Genomic DNA, 22,270 nt, shown 5'->3' with positions numbered 1-22,270 from the left:
CATTTTTACTTTAAAGAATTGTGCTTTGGGGAGTGGAATCCTTCAGAATATGGTTTATGCTTGCTTTGCACCTTAGTTAGAATTAAATTTTTGGCTACACAGCTGCAGTGGGCGGAAAAGGCTGCATGCAGGCCATGGTTCTCAACATTACAAGAAAATGGATTCACTAATGGTGGTAATAAGGAGACTCCTGGCTAGGAGAATAGCACTGTGGCAAGACTTTTCGGTCTTAAACTCAACATCAAAAAAACTAAGATCATGGCCACTGGCCCCATCGCGTCCTGGCAAATAGTAGGGGAAGATATGGAGGCAGTGACAGATTTTACCTTCTTGGGCTCCATAATCACTGCAGATGGAGACAGCAGCCACGAAATTAAAAGACGCCTGCTTCTTGGGAGGAAAGCGATGACAAACCTTGACAGCATCTTAAAAAGCAGAGATATCACCTTGCCAACAAAAGTCCGAATAGTCAAAGCTATGGTTTTTCCTGTAATGATGTATGGAAGTGAGAGCTGGACCATAAAGAAAGCTGACTGCCAAAGAACTGATGCTTTTGAATTGTGGTGCTGGAGGAGGCTCTTAAGAGTCCCCTGGACTGCAAGGAGAACAAACCTATCCATTCTAATGGAAATCAACCCTGAGTGCTCACTGGAAGGACAGATCCTGAAGCTGTGGCTCCAGTACTTTGTCCATCTCATGAGAATAGAGGACTCCCTGGAAAAGACCTTAATGTTGGGAAAGTGTGAAGGCAAGAGGAGAAGGGGACGACGGAGGATGAGATGGTTGGACAGTGTCACCGAAGCAACCAACATGAATCTGACCCAACTCCAGGAGGCAGTGGAAGATAGGAGGGCCTGGCGTGCTCTGGTCCATGGGGTCACGAAGAGTCGGACAGGACTAAACGACTAAACGAACTAAGACTTTTGGCAAGTGTCTTAAACCTTGGTGTCACAGCAAGGCAAACCTTTCAGGCTGTATTTAGACACAGGAGGAATTTTGGCATCCTTTGTTAGGTACAGTATATGTTATAACAGGTATTGTGAAGTCTGTTGTGAACAAAATTTTGATGACTATTCTGTTCTTCGCCTTTAGGAGAAATTACTGCTGGAACCAATGTTTGAAGTACCCAATTCTGACATTGTAGGTGTAGAGGTTGACAAAGATGTTGTGGAAGGCAAAAAAGAACCAGGATATGTCAGGTAATGTTTGAATACGAACACCAGATTGGATTGATCAGAGAACTGGACATCATTTCCTGATTTTGATCTTTTTGATAATATCATCTTGTGTGTCTTTTTACACAGGCAGCTATTTTTAGCTGCTACTCACATTTGGGCATTGCGTGCAGAATCTGTATTTGGAGACTCCTAGTTAGTGGCTAGAATCCTGTTGATGCAGCTTTGTGAGTGTAAGAGCTGTTACATCAGGATTCTGGCCAAAGTGTGCTACATTTTGTCAAGTTGCATTCAACATATGAGAACCCTAATAGAGTTTTCAAATTGTGTTAGATGTTCAAGGAGTGGTTTACCACTGGCACCTCCTCAGTGAGTTTCCATGATCAGTTGGGGACTTGAACCCAGGTCTTTTGAGTGCTAGTCCATCTACTACGCCACACTGGCTCTCATAAATGTTTATGCTTTCACTGTAGTGATTGATGTTCATGTTATGTTATTCCACCTCACTTCTCATTGTCCCGCTTCTCAAATATAAAAGTTACAGCCATACAATATGGGTACACTGTGCTGAAGTTAAACTCCTCTTTGGATTCTGGCTCTGAGGTCCAGACATTTGAATTCCAAAGTCCATCATTCATGGTTTTTCCTTTCTGAAATATCTTTCTGTTTTGTTTATTACTGGAAAATATTTGATCCTTACCTAATTTAATTTTAGGGCTCCAACTAAAGAGTCTTCTGAAGAAGAATACGATTCAGGAGTAGAAGAAGAGAGTTGGACTCGACAAGCAGATGCAGCAAACAATTAAATAATATCAGATTGCTCTGCAGAAAATGCACTTAATGTTTTTATTTTGAGACCACACTTGACTTTGCCACCTATTAATAACATTGGATCTCTCTTGAATAGAATACATGATCAAGAAATGGCAGCGTTAATGGAAAACAGATCATGTATTTTTTTGTAACATCACATTGATTTATTCAGTGGACTTGGATTTCAGCGACATAATATTCAGAAATGAATTGTATATTACACTTCGTTCAGTTTTGAAAAACAAAGTTACTTTTTTACTGCTGAGATTAAGCAGGGCGGAGGTCTTTGCATAAACACTTCCTCTTCTGCAAGATTCACCTTTCCCCCTTTGACTGTCTTGGGGGAGACATTTTATACTGAAGGTGCTGCAGAGATGAGGCACTTAACACTCATGTGTGCAGGTGTGATCTGTAGCAAATTCTCCAGCCCTAATGGAAGCTGGCTGTGAATTACTGGTGCAGATTATTAGATGACTCCAGCAATACTCCATTGGGACCTCGTCTCAGTCAAGTGGAACTAGCACCCTTTGGAGAAATGCAAACAGACCATCTCCTAAGTAACAATAATATAGCCATGTAGGCTATGTTTTGACTACATAAAGAGCAGACACTGAGAACGTGAGTATTTTTCACAGCAACTTCTGATTTGCTGTCTGACATAACTGCATTACGAGGACTGGGGAGGTCCTTTTCATTCCCAAACCCTGATGGCTGGAAACAGGGATGAACAGTGTGGAAAAGGGAAGATTTCTAAGGGCTTTAGAGAATGCCACCCCTCAGAAGCCCCTTTTTTGCACTTAAAGGGTTCCCAAATAACTTTCAGCTCAGTCCTAATTTTTTTTTTCAGTTCTACAATGCAGTATAGCTGTTGTCAGTAGCTACACAATTTTATAGTAATAACATTCTATACAAATTGGGCCTGGAAATAAATATATATAAAAATAAAGATTCACTATTTTGAATATCTTTCCTTCCTTCAGTTTGAAGATCTTTCAATATGTGTTAAATATATCTGCTTTAAATGCAGTGAGAGCTAGAGGTACCTGTTACATTTATTATGGAAACTGCCCTTAGAAACTGGATATCAGAGGGTTAAAAGGGATAATACAGTACTTCCTGGTGCACAGACTCCATAGGAGGCAGATTACAACCAGCAGAACTGCTCTAGAGATAAACAGGTTCTGAATTAGTGCCCTGTTTCAGAGCTGTTGTCCCACATAATGCAGTGCATTAAATAACTGGATGTAATTCCAAAGATTTCATTAATATTTACTTACTTAAATATTACACACACAAAAATATTATGAGAACAGGTAAACAAGCAACTTGTCATACCTTTCTTGGAGGAAATAAAGGTTTACCGGAAGACATAGACGAAATATTTGAAATTCTGTACCAGTATTTTAATATAGTACATTTTATTGAACATACTGGAACCCTCATGCATCAGTTTTTTTGGTGCCAGATATTTTTCCCAGCCTACCTGATTACATTAAGAGGCACAAGGAAGTAATGTGTAATCGTATAATTTTCAAGTAATCAGTAGCTACTGTTTGCACAACTTTCTTATTTTAAGTTATAAGCTTAAATGCTGCTCCCAAGTCTTGTTAATTTTAACTTTTAGCAAAGCAGAAAACATTCTGCTTTAACAGAGATCCTTGGATCTTTTAGCGGAGTATTTGTAAAACCCCAAAAGGACTTGTATGTTTTTTGATTTCTGGAATTAAAATCAATATATGCTTACGTTATGTTTCCTTTATGTTGAGAAATGTATATGAAGGTTTGGGGTGAATTTGGTTTCCATTAATTGTTGATTTAAGCTATATTAGGACCCCCCCTATCCACAGGATCAGTATCCACTGATTCACATATCCTGTCTGAAAAAATGAAAAGAAAAAATATATATTTTCACATGTGTTACCAGAACCAGCCACTAGAGGAAGAGACCATGCTATGAATACTGTACTTGTTTCCCCTCCCCCCCCCTTTTTTTTTACCATGCTACATATATATATAGAGAGAGAGAGTTCCCTGTTATCCACGGGGGGCTTGAAACCAATCCCCAGCAGATATGGGGGGGGGGGTCCTACTGTAGTTAGTTTAAACTAGTACCATGGTGGGAGCATGTATGGAGTAGCTATGTATTTTCCAAGCCAGTTAAAGATATGTTCTCGCCTTTCTCCTTATTATGAAGTTCTTGGTCACTAAGGGATCCAAGTATAGTGGTGCCTCGCTAGACGATGATAATCCGTTCCACTGAAATTACTGTTTAGCGAAATCATTGTCTAGCGAAAAGCATTTCCTCATTGGAATGCATTGAAACCTGTTTAATGTGTTCCAGTGGGGAAGAATCCACTTTTCCTGTCTTTTGTAGTGAGTTTACCTTTCTCATGATAATGTCCAAATTAGGATATTGTCAGTCATTTAAACTTCTTGAAAGCTCAGGCTTTATTTAACTTAGAAACCCTTTGCCTTTCTGGCAGTCCATGCTACCTGTAAACCTCTCCAAAACCAAGTCATAGGAATTATTCTTCTCCCACCTCCCGTCATTGTCCAGCTTTCATATTCAGTTTCAAAGTCAAAGTAATTTAATTTATGGCAATGCACGGAATGAATATTGCCTTCTGCATCTTAATTCCAGAAAGTAACAAGTCCTCCCCGTCTCAACCAGGTAAGGTATTCAGGCATCATATTCCAGTTAGGTAGGTCAATTTTATCTTGATGTCCCATCCATAGGAATCAAGGCATGGGCAGGGAAGTGATGCTGATGCATTTTCCAAAAAGAACAGACTGGTATTTTTGCTGTTGTCAGTATATTAAAATTGGTTTTTAAGTCTTTACGTACAGCTCTTCTGAAGTAATTCAGAATAATTCTAAGACTGTTTCCTCCAGTGAGCTCAAGGGGGCTTACCTGGCTCCCCTTAGCCCCATACCTTCATGAAAATCTTGTAAGTGGCTGACCCACAGAGCTCCCAATTCCCAGCCGAACATATTACTACATACTGGGTTGGTTGTCTAATCGCTACACCATCATTTGTTTAGAGGTAGACATAAGTTATCTAGGCAAAGCTACATTAAAATCTTCTTTAAATTACTGATTCATTGGTGATTCTCCCCTTCACCACCAACCCTGGAAATGGGGAAAAGGTCAATATGTGAACCTCAGATTGGGACCACATTTGGGGTCTGCCCTCTTTTGTCCAGAGGAATGCTGGTGAATTCAGAGGCCTGCTTCCTATTATGTAAGCTTTGGAACTGACAAGTGCAGGACGGGGGTGGGGGGCATCCCTATTCCTGTGACAGCCTTCCCTATGCCGCCCTCCAGAAGTTTTGACAAGCCTGCAACTCCCCTGCCTACAGTGGGGCTTCCAGTTCCTCCCATGTGTGGAAGACACTAGGGTTGGGCAGGGAAACGCTTTATCATACAGCCCAGTGGTTCCCAGCCTTGGGAACCTCCTCAGATCTTCTTGGACTACAACTCCCAGAAATCCTAGCCAGCACAGCTGGCGGCGAAGGCTTCTGGGAGTTTTAGTCCAAGAATATTCAGGAACCCTTAATTTACAATGGATGGCGCTGACAAGGTGGTTCCTCCCAACGCCTAGGGTGCGCAGCTTTTCCCCGCTACTTCCTGTTCCCTACCGGAAGCGCGCTGCCTGAGGGGAAATGGAGGCGTGAGAACGTTCAAGCGCGAGGCCTCGGCTCTCCTGACGGGATTATGTCTCAGCCGCCGCCGCCGCCGTTCCCCTCGCCCTTGGCGGGGCCGCCGCCGTTCCGGGGCTTCGCTTCGGCCGCGGGGCCTCCCCCAGGCCCTTTCCGTGGGCCGCCGCCCGTTCCTCCTGCTCCTCCTCCCCCGCCCCAGTTTCCCCCTTCTCCGTTCCCGACGTTTTCAGGGGGAGGCCTGCCTTCGCCCGCTTACCCGCCGCCGCCCCGGCCTCTCCTCCCGCCCCACCTCTCCCCGTGGCAACAGCCGCCCCCGCCGCCCCCGCTCCTCCTCTCGGCCCCGCCGCCCCGGCCCTCATCCCAGTGGAGGCCGGAGGCTTCGCCCTTGCTCGGAGGGGAGCGGCCGAGGCTTGGGCCGGAGGGGCCGGCGCTCCCCGGCGGCCTGAGGAGAGAGGACCCGGCCGGCGGCGAGGGGGACGAGGGCGGCGGCGGCGAGGAGGGAGGCCTCCCGCCGGGCGACCCGTGGCTGAGCCGCTTCTTGGCCCGCCATGACGCCCGGGCGGCCGCGGGGGCTCCAGGCCCGGCCACCGGCTTCGGCCCCGGGCGGGTGGCAGGGGTGGCGGCCGAGGTGCTGCGCCTGGTGGCCCGGCTGTCGGCCTTGTGCGCGGCCTGGCGGGAGCGGGGCGACGCCGCCAGCGCCGAGGAGGTGGCCGAGAGCGAGGCGCTGCGGGCCGAGCTGCGGGAGGCGGCGGCGGGCCCGCTGCGGAGCGAGGCCTCTTGGCGGCGCGGGCTGGAGAGGAGCCGCCAGAAGCGGCTGCGGCGCCGGCAACGGAGGCAGGAGGCCCGCGTGGCCCGCGAGGAGGCGGCGGCCCGGGTGGCCGAGCGGGAGGCCCAGATCGAGCGCTGGAGGGCCCGGCGGGCCCAGGAGGTGGAGGACCGGCGCCGGGTGAGTGAGCCGCCGGCCGAGGCCCCCCGGAGAGGCCGGGCAGCCGATCCAGCCCGGTGGCCCTTCCGCGCAATCCAAGGACACTTGGGGGGGGGGAGAGAGAGAGATGTGGTTGTGGTTGTGTACGATCCGCTTCCCACCGGTCCTGCCCTCAGCCGCCCTGCTCAGCTCTTGGAAAGGCAAGCCTGTGCGTTCCTTCAGGGAATCCTCTCGTGTTTTGGCCCTCTTCCAGCTGCCTTTCCCCGCGTTATTTTTGTCTTTCCTAGAGAATCCTGCCTTCTCAGGAGGTGGACAGGATTTCATCAGACCACTGGAAAGGCACAGACTCATCAGGCTAGCTTTTAAGTCTGTGTGGCGCCTCTCAGCCGGCCCGGAGTGACAGGGCTGGGGTTGCGGAGGAAACCTAGACGTCCCCAAGGGTTGTGATTACTCAAGGTTGTTGTGATCACACTCGGTCACAACCATTCGCAGTTCGGACCCCTTTGGTGCAGTCGGGTGCAAGTTGTTTTCCAGGGATCGTGTGACATGGCGGGCTGGAGTTTCCTAACAGACAGAAGGACCGCTTTCAGGGAGATGCCTCCAGGCTCAGCAGCTACAGCAGGCATATCCAGATGTGCACTTTAATTACACCTGTCGTGATTCTGGGCGGCAGCCCTCGTTCAGGGACTTGCTTTAAACAAGACCATCTAGCCATGGATTTTGAGACTTCTATGTTTCTTCTGTAGTCCTCCCAGCGCTGTAATGCTCAGCCTGGTGAAGATTTGTTTGTGATTTTTTTTTAAAGTAGTCTAGTAAAGATATGGCTGACTTTTGTCTTTGGATTGTTCTGGCATTGTTGTCTGTTAGGAAACTATAATTTGTCACCAAGGCTAGATAGTGTTTGTGATTTGGACCCCAGTGTCCTACTCCCTGGAAATTCTGGGGGCTCCAGAGATCATTAAGAATGGGGGAAAAGTTGGACATCAGAGGGTCTGGAAAGCCATTTGCAGGCTTGACAAATTGGTATTTTTCAACTCCTGCAGAACTCTCCTTTTTAAAATGAGTTACTACATCTAAAATATTTTTAACCACCTAGGGAATATGATTGTTTAGTTAGGAAGATAATGGGTTTGAGGAACTCACACACAAACTTAGGGCTGCATTTTGACCCTGTAAGGTTAGTTTGTTGTTAGTGTAAGGTTGGGGCTGAGTAGATACGAAAAGGCTCAAGCTGCAACTGTACTCATTTTACTAGGGACCAAGGCCCCACTGACCATGGTGGGATTTGAATTTGATTAGTAAAAGCTTGGTGGCTGCAGTTATAGTCACACTTACTGTACAGTAAACTGCTTTGTACATTGCTTTGGGGTGCTTGGGGTATGTGTGTCTATGTTTGTGAGAGAGAAGCTTATAACAATGCTGTGTACTTCGATGTTGTATAAGTCATTAATATGTCAAGGAAATGTAGTTCAGGGACACAAGTCAATCCTGTATGGTAATGCATTAATATTGCATTTTAAAGGTAAAATTAAGTTGGCATACACAGCTTGGAAAACTGAATAAGCGACTTCCTTTTCTATTGGGCTTTTTCTTTCTTGGAAATATGATTTCAATTTAGGAAAAAACGTGTATGATAGCAACATTCATTTTAACGTTACATCTTCATATTGAAAGTCAACTTCGAAAGCAAGTGAGGAGAAATTTGATTCAGGGAGCCTATAAGGCATAAGCCATGTATTTAGTTGCTAGGTCCAGCGCTAATTTTTAGTCCCAGAGTAGTCTTTGGATATGCCATGTTTCCCCCAAAATAAGACAGGGTCTTGTATTAATTTTTGCTCCAAAAATGCACTAGGGCTTGTTTTCAGGGGATGTTTTTATTTTTTTTCATGTACAACAATATACATTTATTCAAGTACAGTACAGTACAGTCATGTCATCTTCTGGTTGCTGCACAGTGCTGTGCAATGAGGGCAGGGTTTCACTTAACTGAAGCTTATTTTGGGGGTAGTTCTATTACGAGCATCCTGAAAAATCATACTAGGGCTTATTTTCAGGTTAGGTCTTATTTTCGGGGAAGCAGGGTATGCAGTAACTTGATCGTTCTACAAATTCATAGGGATAAATTTTTCAGTAATTGTTGGCTTTGGTTAGCACCACAAATTGCTGGAGATAGCTAAGGGGGAGGGAGCTGTTGTTCTCTTGCTTTGCACTTGGCCGTCTGAGAATCATGTTGGATGCAGGATTTGGACTAGGTGGCCACTCTGCATATCTGGGTCTTCAGTTTTGTTATTGTATGTTGTTCTGTTTTGTTTTTAGGAGCAAGAACTTAAAGCTGCTGCGGATAGTGTGTTATCCGAAGTAAGGAAAAAACAAGCAGACACAAAGCGCATAACAGAAATTCTTCGTGGCTTGGAAAAGCTTAGGAAACTAAGAAAAGAAGCGGCAGGAAGGAAAGGTAATATGTTTGGATTTTGCATCCCCCTAGCATTACAGATAAGTATTGTTTTCTGTGTTTCCCATATTCATGCCAAAACATGGTCAGTTGGAAAGCTATTTGCGTTACAAACCCAACAGTTCAGTTAGACTGATTGTGCCTGCTTATCTGTTGTACTTTATTTCTTCCAGTAAATTTGGCTTTGATGTCTCTCTCTCTCTCTCTCTCTCTCTCTCTCTCTCTGTACATGGAGCTGGGGACTGTCAAAGATCTTACAGATTGCTCGCCCCTGTTGCAAATGTCTGCTGTAAATGCTTAGCATATTTCAGAACAGCAACCTAGTTCCTGCCTTCTTTGCCCTTCGCCAGTCTTGTAAGGAAAGGCACGTGGAGTATAGAGTGCATTGCTGTGTAACGGCACACCTTGGGAAAAGATTGTTTGTTGTTGGGAATACCTTCATCTTTTATTTATTTGTGGTTAATCATTTTTTGTAAGGCAGTCAGGGGATTCTTTTAGATAGAAAAATAGATTAGGAATTAAAAAATCAGATTAATAATCTGATTTTGATTATTTTGGGATGATTACAGTTTTTGCTGTGTGTTTTGGGGAGTCTAGGTGTTTGCCCACCCCCTGCTGCAGATGAAGCCTTTGAAAATGAAGTCCAGGCGTTCAAGACGTTAATAAAAAAGCGGACAGAACTCTATGAAGCCGAAGAACGAGCTCTAAGAGTAATGCTGGAAGGAGAGCAAGAGGAGGAGAGGAAAAGAGATTTGGAGAAGAAGGAGAAGAAGGAAAAGGAAAAACTCTTGCAGCAAAAGCGTGAAATAGACTCCAAGCTGTTTGGGGATGCAGGTAATTTTCTGTGTCTCCTTGCTCAAGAGCTATGTTTTGTTTTTTGTTTTTTTTACTTGCTTGTATTGTTTGATTCCTTGTTTTGTTTTGCAGCAAGCTATTCTTGAAATGTAAGATTGTTAGTTTGCTTTAAGTTTAAATCCGTATTTAGTGCAGTACATATTAAATATTTTTTTACATTCATTTTGCAAACAGTCCTAGATTAAATTTATAAAAACTCTTATCTATCCCTATTTTGGCCCTTTTTAATATATTTATGCCATCCCTTTCGAGCTTCTGCACATGTTCAGGAAGGGTACAAAGCAGCAGCATTTAAAAGAAAAAAAACAAGCTTAATAGCAAATAACATGGTTTCAGTTCTTGGCATAAAAATAGCTAATTGATATTGTATGTTGGTTTTGTGTTTTATTCTTATCTTTTGCCAATGTTCAACAGATGAATTTCCTCTCACCCATATTTTGGAGCCATTTACCCAATATTATTTGCAAGCTGAATATTCTGTGTCATCTCTCATCCAGATCAGGTAAGAGTAAACAGTATTACAGTGAATAAAGCAGATTAGTTTACTAGATCTTGTGTTTATAGAAACTTTATATCTGCTTTCAGTTAAGTCAGATATATTGTAGCCATTACTTTTCAACTGCCTGCAAGCTGCAGTCAACAAAACGGTTGGTGCACCCAAACCTCCCTGGGTCCTAGACACAGGAGCCACCACAGGCAAGGCACTGGGTCTAATAATACATTTTGATTTCTTCTGTTTTGCAGCAAGTTGTTCTTGAAATGCAGGGTTGTTAGTTGGCTGTAAATCTGTATTTGGGGCCATTAATATTAAATGTTTTTTACATTCAAGTTGTAAAATATTCAGCTTAATTATATTCTTTTCTTGCTTCCTTATAAAACAAAGGACATTGTGCTGATGAAAAAAATAGAGTGTGTTTTAGTACAAGTATAATAGCATAAGGTACAAAAGTTGTTCTTAATATTGACTTGGGTTCTCCTAAGGAGTATGTTAGGTAGGTTCACCCTGAAGGACATTTTATCCCACCAGAATGGGTTCTTCCCACAGTCCTCCTTCCAATTATGTGTGGGCCACAGCTGTCAAATGATGTCTTCAGAACCCCACTCAAGTCCATGCCGTCCATCTCCAACTGGGCATCTCCAGTGTATGGATCTTCCTATACTGGCAGTGCAAGTTGGGAATAGTTTTTCTGAATACAGGTTATAAGAACTGCTGGATAGTTCAGTGGTTAAAGCCGCTGGCTGTGGAGCCTTCCCGATAGAGGTTGAACTCAATCCATAAGGTTCCTTCCAGTTCTGAAATTCTAAGAGGAGGAAGGTGAAGAGAATGCATCAGACCAAGATAAAGCATGATTTTCAGTATATGACCTAACTTGTTTTCTCTGTTAAAGGCATGAATGGGATCGATACTTGGTGCCTGCCGATCACCCTGAAGGACATTTTATCCCACCAGGATGGGTTCTTCCCAGTCCTCCTTCCAATGATGTGTGGGCCACAGCTGTCAAATGATGTCTTCAGAACCCCACTCAAGTCCAACAGTATCAGCGCATGAGTGACAGAGCACCTTTCATGAACTTCTTTGCATTTAAATACCTCATAAATATTTTGCTTATAGCGGGACCACACTGTACACAAGATGGATGTGAAATGGCTTATTCAGATGACAGGATAATTATTTGAAGTCTGTCGTTTTCAGAAAAAAACGAAATTCTGAAGGTTGCAATGCCAGAGATGCCTTGCTGAGAATTGGCTTTTTAAAAGTTTGGGTCACGATAATATAGTAGCAATTTCATCATGGTAGCCTGATAAACTCTCTGTTGCTGTTCCTGGATGTCTTCATCAGCATGCAAACGTTTATAGTGTATTGCTGCTATTACTTTAAAATGTAGAAGTCGCATCTTCTCACTGTAGGGTCAACACTGAAGTTCCAAGAGCAGAGAAATGATTTTGTTCAGTGGCTTGCGAAGCAACAAAGCCAAAAGTACGAAGCTATGCAATTAACCGAGCTCTGCTGAGGCACAGTCTTGGGGCCATGTAGCTTATGCATCTCTTGAATATCAATTCATGTCTTTTTAATATTCTGGATTTTCATGAGAAATCAGTATTAATGATCCTGAAGTAACATTAAAGACTTTTAGTGAGGTATTTGTACAGTGTTCAGGTTCTCAGCTTCTTTTATTTCAAAAAATAAGCCTCTGTTATGTTATCTTGGCCTTACCCACAGTGAGTGAAGTGAATTGACAAATGTCAGTAATTAGCTCCTCTTTTCAAATATGGTTTAGTCCATTTAAAAACTAAACCACTAAGCTGGAGCAGTGTGAAGTGAATTAGTCACATTGCTATTTTATTGGTGCACATTGCACTTAAATATTTCATCTGTTTGTATGATGTACATAGGAAAGCATTTTCTCCTTTCTTTTAAAGGAGGCATGGTAAAGATAGGTGCTAAATTAATTTAAAAGCGCATAATCTGTCGATATATTTGGTGTCAGATAAACACGTTTTGGGTTTCGGCAATCCTTTTTGTGGAAGCCCATTTTACTATTCTGGGCCAGCTGTGATTTGCATGACCCTTGCAAACCAAGGGTTTGAGACTTAGGTTTTGTATTCCTGATTTGGAGAGCATTTTTGACAGTGTGCATAAAAGGCAGGGTGGATTTCTGTGATCTTATTACTAGCAACCAAAAGTATTTACAATTTGTCCAATTCAAAGATACTTAGAAGCCCTTTGTTCAACACCTGAATACCAAACATAGCAACTGTTAGATACATTTACATGAGGGTTTTTGTATAAAAATAATGAACAAATTGTAGTGTAAATGTTCTCAAGTGCCCTTTTTTGTTTTAACAGTTTTATACCAAGTGTACAGAGGAAGGTGAGGGTCTATTGTTGCTTGTATTTATATTTAATAAATTATCAAAACTGTTGTTTGTAATACAGTTTAACAGAAAAGCGCCAAAAGTTTACTTAAAGTAGTGCTATTTAACAAACTTACCAAGATATACTCATATTTGAAAAATAAATTAAGACTATTGCACGGTGTATCTGAATCTGTCTGGTTTTTTTTTAAATGATTTTCTTCCCTGCCGTTTCAAGTCATTGCAAACTTTGGGAGTTGTGATGTTCCATTATTAATGGACAGAAACAGAGAACATGATTAATTCTGGAAACAACAACTGAAAATATTTCCTTTGCAAATTTTTATAGACAAACAGAGCTAAAACTGTTTCCCTCCTGTTCTGCCTTTGATCAAATTGTCCTTACCCCTTTTTTAACCATTGAGAGTAATTCAGTGCCTGAAACAACAGGACAGCAATCCTGTCGATAAAAATGACTTGTTGGAGTAAATGGCTAGTTGTCTTAGTCCTTTGGAAAACTGGGTGACATGAGCTTAACCCTTGAAGCAGCTCTAATCATCAGGCTTATGCTGAGTGAGCCAGGCATTCACCTGACTTCCTGTATAAGCATTTAAGACCCAAGTATGAGACAGTCAACAAGACTCCTCCGCCTTCTGCAGAATGAGCACTTGAACAATTTCTTTCTAAGGTAAGCCCAGGCAGGGTTAATGTAAAGTTGATGGTTTATAAAATAATATTTCTCTCTTTTACTGTCACTAAGTACAGGTTCAAATCAACAAGTTAAGCTATTTCATTATTTTGTTCTTTAAAAGAATGTGTTATTTTCCAAACTGATCATAATGCAGTATGATAAAAGAACACATATTGAGCTAAGCCGATAATAGCATTTTTGACTACACTGTGGACAAGTCTTGGTGTGTAAATATTTATCTGTCATTTTTCTGTTTTTGTTTGCTTTTTATTATGAATTACTCTGACTAGTTCTGCTAAACCTTTGGAAGAAAAGCTCAAACATTTTTGTTTGCTATATTTTGGTGACAGTTTTGGGGGACAATTTTCTTAATTCCCTACTATCCTTAGCAAATTTAGCTTGGTACCAAATTGTTCAATTTTAATAAAAACAACAGATTCCTATGAACTCTTAAGAGATTAACACAATTATTGCAATGTAGGATTTTGTAAACAAACCTCTCTTCATCACTGTTAAAGTAACACAGTTTGTAAGAGATTCTTCTGTAAGAAATACAGTATATAGCTATGTGCTATGCTTTTAAAAAGAATCCCATTTTGGCATATTTGTTACTTAGCCGTCTCCTCACCCCCGTGATTTGAAGTGCTTCAGGTCAGAGATCGAAGAGCAAAGTGGAAAGTTTGTGCCTCAGCCTTTGGCTTTGTAATATATAATAGTAAGTGAAAGTTGTTTCTAAATTTCACTGAGAGTGGCACTTGATCAACTCGGCAGAGGATGGTTTTATGCTGTGTACATATATGTACCATATAGCTTTCTTCTCCCACATACAGATGGCACATTTGGTGGCCACATGTCTTTTGGCTTCTGTTTGTGCTTTGCTTCCTTTCCCCTATAGTACTGCCAGGATGGTTGCAAAGCTGCTCTGGGTTAACATACAAGCAACAGAAGAGTGGGATATTGATTTTGTGTGAATAAAAACAATGCCCCTTAAAATTCAAGGGACCATATGGCATTACACAGTCCGTGCTGAAAAATTCTAAGAGATTAGTAAACTGGCACAACTGGAGTAGAACCACCAATTTTGGTATCTTGGGCAAATCTACCAAAGTGTGAGCCTGATCAGTGCTGGGATTTGTACAGGAACCAAAGTGGTTTTGCAACAATTTAAATGCCTTTACAAGACCTACTTAAGCATTACGGCATCTTTAAGTCTCCGTACGTTTACTTCAAACAAAAATTCCCAATTAATATTATTGAATGCTTTTTCCATATCTAGAGAAGACATTCCTAATTTCTCTGGATGTTGTTCATAGAATTCCAACATGTCTATTACCATTCTTACATTTTGTCTCATATGTCTGTGATAAGAATCCTGTTTGATCTTCCCCAATCCATTCTTTCAATACCCTCTTGAATCTCTGCCAATATTTGAGCAAATATTTTGTAATCTACATTTAACAGTGATAGAGGTCTATAATTTTTTTGATCCTTTGGATCTCTTATTTTCTTTGGGGATAATTATGTTTGCTTCTCTCCATGTTTCTGTAAAATCTGATTTATTGTTTCTTTTAATGGAGGCGTCAGTTCCCCTGATAATTTTTTATAATACAGTGTGGAAAAGCCATCTGGGCCTGGTGCTGAAACTCCTCCCTCTGTTACTGCTGTTTTCAGTATCCGGAATCATCAATATAAGCGTGCCTCTCTTATGAAAATATTAAAAAGAACCCCATTATTCAGAATTGTCAATTGTACTCTCCCCTTTTCTGCAATGTCTCTCCAATTGTAAAAAAGTCATCTCTGTGCAGTTCATGTCAAATAAAAATGGTTCAGATCATTGAGACATGGCAGTCGGAAGCACCAGCTAAGCCACACAGAAAGCAAAAGAAAAGCAGCTTAGCAGTGAAGGACTGTTGTCACCTGTTTGGCTCCATCAGCAACCGCACGAAACCCCAATTTGGTTCAGCACTTAAGTACCATTTCCTTCCCTCCAAAATCCTCCTCTCCCCCCCCCACCACTACTCCAGTTATCTACATCTTTGCTTGCGTAGAACCAGGGTTTACCTCACACCAACAGATGGCCTGAGCCTTGGCCAGGCTCCAAAAGCTTGACATGTGGAAGGCATTACTGGAAGTCCACGTGCAGGGGAGCAAAGCTGGTTGGTTGCCTTACATCTGGCCTTCCTGCTGGACTACCAGGTGATGCAATTGTCACGTTAGCCTTTCGGCTAGAAGAGCTTCATTGAAATTACCGATGCCAACTTAGCCCAGGTGCACCTTTACATTTCACTGAAGTTGAAGGTTGTCTGAGGAGTCCGAGGAAGCAGGAGGGAGATGAAGCTGATGGTGACGTAAGAGAGATCCAGCAACTAGAGACATTCATGCTGTTAACAGATTTTCAGCCTATCAGTCAATCAGAAGATGGGGAAGACGGCACATCTTGAACACGGCACATCTGCAAGTGTAAACTTCACAGCTGTGTCAACCAGAATCGGCAAGAGTCTTATCTGGCAAAACCAGATTACATATATGAGGCAATCATCTGGGGATCAAACCAGAGGGTGTGTTTTACCCTGTTTTTGCGGTGATCCTTCCCAAAGTGATGAAAGACATCTTGTTTGCCACAGCATGGACTCTCCCGTACCATGTGATTTGCCTGTATCTGAGGGAATCTGGACAGGAAATAGGTGACTTTCCTCCAAGCTCTCCATGAAAAAAGAATGCCAGCCAGAATAGGTGATGGTGGGGGCGAGGGGGAGTCTTGTATGGAACAACTCTAGCTTCCAGTTAAGGAACTGCTTTCTTAGGACCCTCGGTCACCATCCTTTTGGGAAAAACAGTGAAATAACATATACGAACTCTGGCTGATGAGAAAGTCAACCTCCGGAAGGGGAGATGGTGTATCTTGCGGCTATGTGTGAAGTCTGTGGCTAACATCCACCCTCTCCCCTGTCCTCCCAAGCTGTGTCACAAAAAAAAAAACCTCCCCGTTGAGTGGCTAGCCTCTGGACTGAGGATCCGAGGAGTTCAACCCAATCCCCGCATCCTGCCTTTTGCAGTTCCATCAAGGCTAGTGCTAGTGGAGGTTGAACTCATAGGGATGAAATGAGCTTCTTAGCTCTGAAATTACAGGACGAGAAGCTTCAAGCACATCTGAAAGCCATGGACTTGCGCGCTGTAACACGTTGGACAGTAAGAGTCCAACTTGTGACCCACCCCAGAGCAAAGCAGAACAGGTGTGGAACTGTCCTGTCAAATCTTTTCATCTGAGCTTGATTTTTATGCCCACTTTTCTGCCCTTATTGGAGTGAAGTGCTCTCTGTTCTTTGTATGACACACATTTAGGGAGGTCTCATAGGAAGCCTTTGTTACTCATTTATGGTATATTAATAGTCTACTTTTCCTAGAGTGAACTTGAGGTGGTGTACAAGGGTTTCCTGGTCCCCTGCTTTAACCTCACGACAACTCTGTAAAGTAGTAGATCAGTCTCTTAGAGGGAGTCAAATTTCATGATCCTTGGAACATGAGCTGTTCACCCTGGACGGCTGCTATGTTTATTATTAACTCATTACCAAGTTGAAGCTCTGCCCGTGGTTTATTCAATATAGCTATAGAACTGGCACATAGAACATTTTCATCTTGGTTGGATTTTCCCATCTATAAGTAACCCTTTATTGGGCTGAAATGCTATTTGTCATTGATTTCATTGTGGTTAGTTTGTAATGGACAGCATGTTTTGTGTAAGTTTTTCCCCCCCACCAAATTCTTCCATGCAACCAACCTCAGGGAATTCTTACATGCCATTTCCATACATTTCACAAGCCTTGTTCAAGGGAATGGCTTGATTAATTGTGCTCTTATAATGTGAGCAGACCAAAGAAGCTGAATGTAAACAAATCAAACCATGCTTTCCTTATGTGTGTGTTTTTTAATTAGAGTGTAACATAACAAGGAGCACCATGAGTTGTCTGGAAGACATACCTTTCAGAATGACCATCAGCTTTGTAGATGCTTCCATGGGAGAAGAGAACTTTGTGTGTGCACCTGAGATTGAGATACCCAACTGTGAAGACATCCTGATGTGCACAATGGTAACTTTGTTTCCTTCGTGTATCTGTATTATGGCAATATTAAGAAGAGCAATCGTTAATATTGATTCTTCCGTATTTCTTCTTCTCTAGCTGTTTTCATTTCCTGGGTCTGTCACTTGAATTTCTAGAAATGCTCTTTAGCAAGAATTATATGTAAGATCTGTTGAATTTTACTTAGCGCTTGTAGTTCGCCAACACCGGAGATTGAAGACTTGCATTTTGTCTAAATTAAAGGATGATTTCAACTGATATCTGAAATAAGTTAAGACTTTGTTCAAATATCATGCCTTTTTTCAGTGAAAGATCAAATTGCTTTAAGGCAGACCGTGTTCAGTCTCTGCCGACAGTTAGAAGAGACCAGCAGAAGCTGAGCCTCTGGGTCACAGGAGTCCCGAATCAGGTCAGCAGACACCCCAAATGGAGTCTGCAAAGGATTAAGATGAGGTTCTTCTTGTCAACCAAGCACCCCCTCTGTTGGCCAAAGTCAAATACGCTTGGATCAGTGTTCAGAGATAACATAGGATCCTGGCTCTGATCAGCTTTCCAATGGAGAGGATCCTCGATGTAGGGATGAAGGAGAAGCAAGCTTTGGCTCCAACCTGATCAGGACTCCACTGGAGCACTTTACCCCCAGCCTCACACTGAAAATGATGCTGAGTTGGTAGACCTTTCCATAAAACAAATAGGCAGGCAAAGCACAACCCTCCAAACGTTGCTGGACTGCAACTACCTATGTTCTTCATCACTGGCTTTGCTGGTAAGATGTACAGTGGTGCCTCGTTAGACGATGATAATCCATTCCACTGAAATTGTTGTTTAGCGAAACCATTGTAATGCATTGAAACCTGTTTAATGCGTTCCAGTGGGGAAGAATCGTTTTTGTCTAGCGAAGATCGGTCATAGGAAAGCTGCTTTGCGAACCGTCGATCAGCTGTTTAAATAGCTGTCTTGCAAAGCTTAGGTCCCGAAAACACCCATTGTGCAAGCACAGAGGGAGCTGTCAAAATCGTCTAGCGAAAATTGGTTTGCAAAGCAGGAAGCAAACATTGTCCAGCGAAATTCCCCCATAGGAATCACTGTTTTGCGAATCGCTATAGCGATCGCAAAAAGTCAATGTCTAGCGAAAAAACTGTCATGCGGGGTAACTGTCTAGCGAGGCACCACTGTACTCGGAACCCCAGTCCAGGAACATAAGAAGTGCCCCCTCCTTCCCCGCCTCCTGCTATAAGGTTATGCCCATCAAACTTGCTAGCTTTTAAGGTGCCACAAGCCCTTTCAGAATTTCTCAGCTCAAATAAAAATGGGAAACAATGGCTTGCCTCAATGCAAGAGAATCGGTACAGAATCCAGATCCTGAGGTGGGAGGAAGAAAAATGCAAGTCAATGGTTTCTGTGCACCAAGTTCCAGTGGAGCTGTCTTTCAAATATTCACAGCACATATATAGCTGTGAGAAAGAATGTTGCTGGAGTAGAGTCACTGAAGCACATTCTCTCAGTGCTGTTTATTTTTCCTATAATGTATTCAAGTCAAGCTGTGGCAAATTAACCTTCCACATTCCTTTTTGAAATGTGTTTTTATAATGTTCTTCAGCATCTCATCTCAGAATGTCATGCTCAACACATCTCCTAGGCATTGCCAGGAAAGTTCCAAGGGCTTTATGGAGGCTTCCTTGCCATAGTTTGGGGGCCTTGAAGACCAAAGCGATCCACTTCTCATCGTGGAGCCCCATAGACAATGCAAGCCTACCTACTCTGGGCATCGTTCTACAGCCAAGATTTGCTTCTTCACTGGAATCTTCTTGGCGGTCTATGTGCTTTTGTATTCAGAGCTTTCTTAAAAAACCACCTCTCTGTGCACTTCTTTTCCTCCTTACAACCAGTATTTCAAAACAGAAAAGTCTCTGGAGATACAGAAGAGTGAAAGGGAGTGCCATTTTGTAGCCCCAACAAGCTTTGATGAAACGGTGTGCAAGTAGCTCAGCTGTACTAAACTGTGTCAGTAAAGCTGAAGAAGCCGCCTATTCAAGGTAGAACTGGGCATTAAAGAGGAATGTCTATCCTTCCCACCAGAGAATTTCCTCAAGGATGAAGCCCATGTTTACCTTGCAGTGACCAATTACAAAACATGACGTAGAGTCATAGAATAATGGAGTTGGAAGAGGCCTATAAGGCCATTGAGTCCGATCCCCCTGCTCAGTGTAGGAATACAAATCAAAGGATATCTGCCAGGTCGTTATGTAAATTTCTCTTGAATGCCCTGCAGTGTTGGAGCACTCAATACCTCTCAAGGTCATTGGTTCCACTGTCTTACTGCTCTAACAGTTAGAAAGTTTTTCCTGATATTCAAAATCTGGTTTCCTGTAACTTGAGCCCATTATTATGTGTCCTCGACTCTGGAATGATTGAGAACAGATTCTGCCCTTCCTCTGTATCACAACTTTGAACAGTGTTTTCGAATCCCCTCAGCACGATTAATGCAAAATCTGGAGGTGCAGGAATTCATTTGCAATGACAAATAAACATATTTCACTGTACGAGGGACCATTAAAAAAATGCTACTGTAGATTTATTATCTAATTCAATCTTGAAATCTTTTTATTGCCAAAATAAGTTGAATGAGGACACAGAACAATTTTATCAATTCATGGCTTTTTAACAGTTTCTACTGTCCCGTATTCCCAATTTATGAAGGTTGGGGTTCAATTCTTTATTAGGTATAATATAATATAATATAATATAATATAATATAATATAATATAATATAATATAATATAATATAATATAATATAATATAATATAATATATAATTTATCTGGCACCATGAAAACTGGCATCTCAGATGGCAGATGTTGGTGATGGGCACAAAATAGTGAGAATATCTTGGAGAAGAGAGCTGTAAGTGCCAGGTAGACTGTCATAGCCACCTACTGTGTTTTTCCAAAAATAAGACGGGGTCTTACATTAATTTTTGCTCCAAAAATGCATTAGGGCTTATTTTCAGGGGATGTTTTATTTTTCCATGTACAACAATCTACATTTATTCAAATACAGTCCTGTCATCTTCTTCTGGTTGCTGCACAAGGGTGGAGGGGGGGTTTCACTTAACTGGGCTTATTCTTGGGGTAGGGCTTATATTACGAGCATCCTGAGAAATCCTACTAGGGCTTATTTTCAGGCTAGGTCTTATTTTCAGGGAAACAGGGTATTAGCTAGCTTGCTACCTTCAAATGCTTTGCAAGATGCTGTCCAGTCACCATTGTTGAAGTAAACTTCAGTTGCTGATCCCTTAGGAAGAACTGGGAGAGAGGGTCCCTATCTAGTACTTTGTCATGATTCAGGTATCAAAATGTGTTGAGCTCATTTTTATTGGAGTGCAGTAGTGAGGGACCAGGTAGAGTCCTGGGATCTGTGCTCATCGATAGCTGACACAAAGCCGTTTTCTTTGTAGATCTGTGTTGCAAGTGGCTGGGATCTGACCAGCAGAGGGACTGCTCGGCTTTCATGTTCCAACCACATATCCTGCACTAGAAGCTACCAAGTTCTGAAAAGTTTGCCCTGGCCTAGAAAATGCAGATTGTATTTCAGACACAATGCGCTCGAAAGCAGTTACACCTCCTGAAGTATGAATCTTGCTCAGAGCTTTGAAAAAAAGTTACTTTTTGGACTGTACCTCCCAGAATCTCCAGCCAGCACAGCCACTGGCATATTTATGGACAGGAGTTACAGCCCCAAAGAACTAATTTTCACAAGCTCTGGTTCATATTGTAATGTGAATTCGTTTACAATATGAAGTATGCCTTCTATTAGCCCAGCATAATTTATCTTTAGATCACTGATGCCATAGGATGTGGCGGTGCATCATTCATTATTTCATTTTATTCTCTTTCACTTGAACCATTTCCCGGGATTCTCCAAGAATTCCCCAGGCAGAAATCTGGGAATTCCCGGCCACAGACCCACAGCAGCAGACATGTACAGATCCCTACATTTTACTCACCTGCACCAGGCCTATCTCAGAGGCTGCAGAGCTGCCTCCTGCTTTGCTTCCTGTTGGTAATGTACAAAAAAGAGAGAAACTACCATAGTACTTCCTGGGAGTTATAGTTTCCCTGCCCTTTAACCTCTATAGAGAGCAATGCCTGAAGAATTATGACTACAAAGGTTGAGGCAACTTCCTGTTTTGTACTTTACCAATAGGAAGCAAGCCTAGACCTAGGCCACATAGCCTCAAAGTCAGGCCCAGATCCAGGTGAGTGAAATGTAAGGGTATGATGATTGGGACACCTCTAATTTTACCCGTGGAATAGGTAGGTAGGTAGGTAGGTAGGTAGGTAGGTAGGTAGGTAGGTAGGTAGGTAGGTAGGTAGGAAGGAAGGAAGGAAGGAAGGAAGGAAGGAAGGAAGGAAGGAAGGAGCGAGCGAGCGAGCGAGCGAGCGAGCGAGCATCCGTAGTGGTTACTGGCTTAGAGACGAACTACATGTTATGTTAGTCATGCGTCTTGTTGGGCCTTTCAATAACTTTAATAGTTTAATTGACACATTTAGAGAGGGTATATTTTATTTTTGTATTTCCAGCCCTGCCTTTGGAGTGCATATTTGTCACTTGGGACAGTTTGCAGAAGTTATGGTTATACCAACATCATCTGGATACAGTAGAGGCAGGCAGAATTGAACAAAACCAGATTTCAACTGGAACATCATAGAATGTTTCAGGGAATAATAGTATTTGTTTCTTTCTCTTTTTTTGCAACATAAG

General features: G+C 42.5%; 4 protein-coding genes across 6 annotated transcripts in view; 3 read left to right on the top strand and 1 right to left on the bottom strand.

Annotated features, from left to right (window-relative positions):
* CLPX (caseinolytic mitochondrial matrix peptidase chaperone subunit X) overlaps positions 1 to 3,731 on the top strand; it is a 31,033-nt gene extending 27,302 nt beyond the window's left edge. For both annotated transcript variants that reach the window (XM_020812176.3, XM_020812175.3), the window contains 2 exons: positions 1,093 to 1,199; positions 1,891 to 3,731. In XM_020812176.3, coding sequence (XP_020667835.1) covers positions 1,093 to 1,199; positions 1,891 to 1,981 — 198 coding nt within the window. In that variant the 3' untranslated portion in view covers positions 1,982 to 3,731. The remainder of the gene's footprint in view (positions 1 to 1,092; positions 1,200 to 1,890) is intronic.
* Positions 3,732 to 5,627: 1,896 nt separating this feature from the next.
* On the top strand, positions 5,628 to 12,920 carry PDCD7 (programmed cell death 7). The gene is made up of 5 exons (XM_072981595.2): positions 5,628 to 6,594; positions 8,890 to 9,028; positions 9,623 to 9,859; positions 10,295 to 10,382; positions 11,269 to 12,920. Exons 1-5 carry the CDS (start codon positions 5,704 to 5,706, stop codon positions 11,384 to 11,386), a joined length of 1,473 nt encoding a protein of 490 aa, XP_072837696.2. The 5' UTR covers positions 5,628 to 5,703; the 3' UTR covers positions 11,387 to 12,920.
* Positions 10,774 to 22,270, bottom strand: part of LOC140702366 (kelch repeat and BTB domain-containing protein 13) — a 34,063-nt gene continuing 22,566 nt past the window's right edge. The window contains exons 2-3 of one of the 2 annotated variants that reach the window (XM_078380899.1): positions 17,406 to 17,538; positions 10,774 to 11,181 (exon numbers count right to left, since the gene is read on the bottom strand). The gene's annotated coding sequence lies outside the window, so the exon portion shown is untranslated. Of the gene's footprint in view, positions 11,182 to 12,524; positions 15,828 to 17,405; positions 17,539 to 22,270 lie in introns of those variants that run through there. The other variant, XM_078380898.1, reaches the window with a different exon arrangement.
* The window catches only part of UBAP1L (ubiquitin associated protein 1 like), a 21,362-nt gene continuing 12,386 nt past the window's right edge, over positions 13,295 to 22,270 (top strand). The window contains exons 1-2 of the mRNA XM_020812159.3: positions 13,295 to 13,424; positions 17,361 to 17,515. Coding sequence (XP_020667818.3) covers positions 17,384 to 17,515 — 132 coding nt within the window. The 5' untranslated portion in view covers positions 13,295 to 13,424; positions 17,361 to 17,383. The remainder of the gene's footprint in view (positions 13,425 to 17,360; positions 17,516 to 22,270) is intronic.

This window comes from Pogona vitticeps, chromosome 12 (assembly GCF_051106095.1).
Source record: "Pogona vitticeps strain Pit_001003342236 chromosome 12, PviZW2.1, whole genome shotgun sequence".
Classification (NCBI taxonomy): Eukaryota; Metazoa; Chordata; class Lepidosauria; order Squamata; family Agamidae; genus Pogona; species Pogona vitticeps.
Note: the sequence above shows the minus strand (reverse complement) of the source record. Positions and strands in the feature narration are given on the sequence as shown.

What these genes read in the sequence shown, in the direction of transcription:
- PDCD7 (XM_072981595.2), top strand. Translation starts at nt 5,704, where the DNA reads ATGTCTCAGCCGCCGCCGCCGCCGTTCCCCTCGCCCTTGGCGGGGCCG. An exon ending in AGGTGGAGGACCGGCGCCGG is followed by an intron (nt 6,595 to 8,889) that starts GTGAGTGAGCCG and finishes TTTTGTTTTTAG; the next exon opens with GAGCAAGAACTTAAAGCTGC. An exon ending in TCATCTCTCATCCAGATCAG is followed by an intron (nt 10,383 to 11,268) that starts GTAAGAGTAAAC and finishes TCTCTGTTAAAG; the next exon opens with GCATGAATGGGATCGATACT.